Source organism: Abramis brama (genome assembly GCF_963993115.1).
Source record: "Abramis brama genome assembly, chromosome: 6".
Lineage (NCBI taxonomy): Eukaryota > Metazoa > Chordata > Actinopteri > Cypriniformes > Leuciscidae > Abramis > Abramis brama.
The window spans coordinates 20817739-20822933 of NC_139968.1; the positions used below are offsets into that span (position 1 = coordinate 20817739).

General features: G+C 37.2%; 1 protein-coding gene across 2 annotated transcripts; it reads right to left on the bottom strand.

Annotated features, from left to right (window-relative positions):
• Nucleotides 1–1368: 1368 nt before the first annotated feature.
• LOC311085810 (granzyme B(G,H)-like) lies at nt 1369–3511 on the bottom strand. Of its 2 annotated transcripts, none has more exons than XM_084118431.1 (5): nt 3433–3509; nt 3184–3334; nt 2939–3035; nt 2283–2534; nt 1369–2197 (listed from the first exon to the last, which is right to left on the bottom strand). In XM_084118431.1, exons 1-5 carry the CDS (start codon nt 3494–3496, stop codon nt 2033–2035), a joined length of 729 nt encoding a protein of 242 aa, XP_083974557.1. In that variant the 5' UTR covers nt 3497–3509; the 3' UTR covers nt 1369–2032. The 2 variants fall into 2 exon arrangements, with proteins under 2 accessions (XP_083974557.1, XP_083974558.1); XM_084118432.1 differs by having other exon boundaries at nt 1370–2197; nt 2939–3077; nt 3433–3511.
• Between the last annotated feature and the right edge of the window lie 1684 nt (nt 3512–5195).

Sequence of the window (5195 nt, forward strand, 5' to 3'; positions counted from 1 at the left end):
CCAAGGATGAGCATTCTCACCTAAAACTGATCGGGCAGACCAAACCTAGTTGTAGAGACTTGAAACTTTGAGGGCTGGTATTACTCACACCATCTACAACTTCACCAGGGCCCGCCCCGATCGGCCTGACGGGAGCACTACATATATGATTGCCGCACGGCGAAATTTTTGGGTAATTTGTAAACTAGTCCTAGGTTTTTGGCCCGATCTTGCAGCAAGATTCTCTGGAGTCAGATTGTCAATAATTATATCAAAAAGTTAAAATTTCGATTAATGGTCTCTAAAACGGATAACTCGTGAACGGAATGAGATATTTTCACCAAACTCGGTGAAAGCACATGTGTATGGGCTCAATCTTTGGTCAAGTGAAAATAATCGTGGCGATCGGATGCTTGGTGGTGCTATAAACAGAAAAAAATACAAAAACCACAAACCAAAAGTGTCATGCAGTATCTTGGTCCAAGGCGCCATGATTGTTTATGAGGACATTCGCGTATCTCGAAAAACATGGCCGCCATCGGCCAATGAAGTTTGTGCACCTATTAGATGAGGTTAATGTTGGCCGATCAGAACAAAACTTGGTGGGCATGTTCGACTCATGGCCCTAGAGGCCTGTAAGAATTTTGAAAGAAATCAGTTGGTGCAAACTAGTTTTACGCCTCTGTAATCACGTGGTGTTTCACATATCCCCACAATATTTATATCATTTGATAGATCTCCTCATACTGAACAACTTTTCCTCATTAAAATATTGCTGTCAATCAATTTTCTCATTAAATATTCACAATTTTGTTAAAAACTTGCATTTGCTAACTAGTCTAGGTTTTTTGCTCAACCTCAATAAAACCAACGCAGGGAAATAATCTGGACTCTCTAGATCAATAATTATCAAAAAATGTTTAACTTTAACCTTTGGGGAGCTATAACAGGGTCATAAATAAAAATGGGCCAGGCAAAATATTCTCAAAAGCCTATAAATCCTATAGGAAAACTCAAAACTAGGTGCTTTTATAGAGATCGGACCATAGGGGGAGTTATAACTGTATATATATTATTGTACATATATTTCCTATGGTAAATTGAATGTATTGGCTGTAAATGGTCTTTTCCATCTATGATCATATGATAATATTCATATCATTTGTTATATCTGCTGATTTTGAACGACTTTGCCTCAAGAACCACTGCTGTCAAACAAATCGTTCATTAAATATTTGAGAATAATTTAAACAGCTATTGTAAACGGAGCGTTCTTTGATCGTTGACACATTCACATTGTTGAAAATAAATATCCACATTCCTAGCATTGGGATCCTTTGGAAGGAAATGTTATTTTTAGTTCTAGCAGAGAGACTCGGGAGATAAAATTATATAACGAAGCATATATTTATTAACAGCCCAGCAAGCAATTATTTATAAAGTTCTTTGGCGTAGGCCCCATCAGTAGCGCGCAATCCGAGGGTAGCGGAAACTGCATTTCCTGCCTGAAGATGAAGGCAGGGGCACAACTGACCCCTGGGAGGTATGGGAAGGGACCATCCTGGTGGTGGTGGGGAGGATGGAGGGGAAGGGACCATCCTGGTGGAGGTGGGGAGGATGGAGGGGAAGGGACCATCCTGGTGGAGGTGGGGAGGATGGAGGTAATTGTCAGCGTCTTGTCAGATTGTCAGATTATGCTCCGTTATAAACAACCCAGTTTGCTGTGTGCATTTTTTTATTTTTTTTATTTTTACTCAAATCCTGGAGGCCTTTCCAGGACTGTTTTAATTCAACTTAATTTAATTTAGACTAAACTAATTGTTTTACTTATAAAATATTTTCTATTCTTTTCTTTTTTTATTTCAGTTTTCCCCCCTTCAAGTAGATATGAGCCGTACTTGCATGACTGAAAATTGAGGGTGTTGCCATGATGGCCACCAAGTGAACTGCTAAATGATTTTAAAGCGTGCAATTATTTATGTTTGTGACAATGAGAACACTTTGACTATAATTGATGCTTGCCATGAAAGAAAAACATTTCTTTCTTTTTAGTTTACATGAAGTCACTTAATTTTTCCATTTTGTTGATCCATTGAAGATATGCTGAAATCTTAGTATACACATTAGGACGTTGAGGTGAATTGCAACGATATCCAGATCCGAAAGATGTGACACCAACTGCAGTGTTTCCACAAACCAAAGGACCTCCTGAATCCCCCTGTTAAGAAACACAGATCAACACATCACTAGTGAAACCAGTCTGTACATTACCATAAAGTCTGTGATTCATCTTTTGTACATACCTTGCAGGATCCACCATCATCATATGCACAGATCATCTGTGAGGCCAAGAAGCTCGATCCCCAAGAAGCTTGACAGTCTGCCTGATTTTTTGTAGTCGTGTTTGCCTCCATTAGACGATAACTCTTTGGGCCATTTCTCCACAGTCTTCCCCAGCCGGCAACACTACAGAGAGTACCTGCTTCCACATCTTCTCCTTTCTTTGGTAATGATATCAGTCTAACTTTGTTGTTTAGTTTGACTTTTTTCTCTAGCTGTAATTAAAAAATACAACAATTTTTTATAAAAAATCTTTTATAAGACTGAAGTTCAGTTGATCATACTTTTGTTTTTGAGGTTTGTACAGAAGCCCTAAAGTTGATTTTATTTTTAAATGCCTCTTTATTATTGTGTTTTCTGCTTATAACAGCCACAAAACAAATGCATCAATGATATTCCAGTTTTGTTTGTTTTTTTGTGCCTTTTTTGCCCATTTCTTTTTTGTTGCTACACAGATCAATATATAAATAATGTAGGAAATAGACCTAAAGAGGCACTTGGCCATTTACATATAATGATTTAAATCTCTTCAGTAATTTTTAAGAAAAAATTGTAATAGAAAATCAAACATAGTGGTTTGTGCTACTGTTTCCTGATCAGATTTTCTTTTGAACGTTACCCTCAAAAGCATGATGTCATTCTGAATAGGTCTGCGTATATAGTCTGGATGCGGGATGTAGGACTTCACTGTAATGACATCCGAACTCTGGCTGTACCTTAAATCATGAGCACCAACAACAACCGTCAGAATCTCAAATCTGTTGAAAGAGAAAGTCATGATAGTAATTTATGTCATTCAGCACGCTGTATGGTTGCATTGCAGTTGTTGTGTCATTCAAAAGTGATTTCTAAACAAGCTTTTACCCATCCCAGCAATGTGCAGCAGTCAAGACAAGCTCATCAGAAATGAGGAATCCACCGCAGATATGTCGAGAGTTCTTCTGAAGAGAAACCATGTAAGGTCTGGAGTGGGGTTTGGCTTCTGTGCCATTCACTATACCCACATTCACATGAGCTGAGAGAGAGAGAGAGCTGTCAGTCAACTTATTCAGCACATACGAATCAAACATTCTTAAAAATAATCATAATTTACTGTTATATAATCAATCTTACCAGTGAAGGTCAGGTGTGGCAGCAGAGAAGCCAGCAGGAGCAGAGAGATGATGATGATGGTCATGATGAAGAAGATGATCAGTGAGTTCTCACTGGCTAAACATGGTATAAATATACTTTAAATATGGGTGGTGACATTAAGTGGCACGTTACTCCACCTCCTTTAAAAAAAAAAAGAGTAGTATGAGCAACACAATGATTAGAAAGTACTGTTCTTGTTAATCCTTGCGGTCTCATATTGAAGCCACCGATGGTTTGAATTATTAGATTTAAGTTTTTAAAAAGTTGAATTTATTATACCATTTTTGTTTGATTGTATCCCAAATATTGACCAAAAGTTGCCGTTTTCAAGTCTTTGCCCATTCAAGTTTATATGACCCGTACTTGCATGACTGGAAATTGAGGGTGTAACCAAGATGGCCCTAAGTGAATTAATGTGAAATTACTTTTGCAATTAATATTGCAATTATATATGGTTGTGACCATGAGGACACTTAGCAATATTATTTAACAGATTGATCAATATTCTGTTCTGTTAGTCTCACCAGTGAATGTCAGGTGTGGCAGCAGAGAGGCCAGCAGGAGCAGAGAGATGATGATGGATCAGTGAGCTGTCATGACAAAACACTCGCTCTGTCCGAATATGCCTACTTCCATAATATGTAGTAGGCGAAAAGCAGTATGCAACCAAGTAGTATGTCTGAATTCAAATATATATACACAGTCACCAGCCACTAGGTACACCTTTTCAACTGCCTATTAACGCAAATATCTAATAATCAGTCTATCACACATGGCAGCGACTCAATGCATTTAGGCATGTTGACATGGTCAAGACGATCTGCTGAAGTTGGGCATCAGGATGAAGAAGAAAGGTGATATTGGGGGTATGTGAAAAAAAAAAAAAGTTGTGATTGTCAAAACATTTGGTAACTAAACAGAATTTGATTAAGTTTAGTGACAACATGTTACAATGTTTAGCTACATGGTACAATGACTGGTAGGCTACTGTTTTTATTATTGCTTGACATCTTGATTCAATATCGATTCATTTGGATAATTACAGTAGATACATGTCAATTTTTCTCAAGAAAAAAATATATCTCACTAATGCTGTAAACATACAGAGAGCCCTGTCAGCTGGTATTATTAAAGGTTAAAAATAACAACTCAAATTAAATATAATGCGTTTTTTATTATAATAACAACTTTATAATATTTTAATGATGTAAGTAAACATATAATATGTAATATAGTGGACATCTTTAGCAAAACACTCCTCTCTATAGCTAATTTTTCTAGCCTATAGCCTATATGGTCATTAAATGGCTTTCCTGAGGTAAATGTAACGTTATGTGACATTGTTCTCCAGTTGTTTTATTGACCTCTTACCGCGGTTGAAAATCACTGATTAATCCGAGGCATATACATTTCGGTAAGTTGTACTATATCTTTCAACATACCTATTGTTCATTCGGGTTTATTTACTTAGCCTAGTAAAGAAGAGTAAAAGATGATCGGTTCATGTGCCGCTTGAACTGAGGCGCTACAGCGATCTGTCACGTCACATTTACAAGCACATTTATTGTTTGAATTTCGTAATAAAATTGACAGACTCTGAGAGCTGATCATTTGTTTTATATCAAAAGTAACCTGCTCTGTCTTGTAAAAGTAACCGTCAGTGTCCTTTGCTTCGCAATTTTTCTCTGCGTGAGAAAATGGATGTGTGGTGTGGATATTTCCGTAAACTAAAACGTCTATGT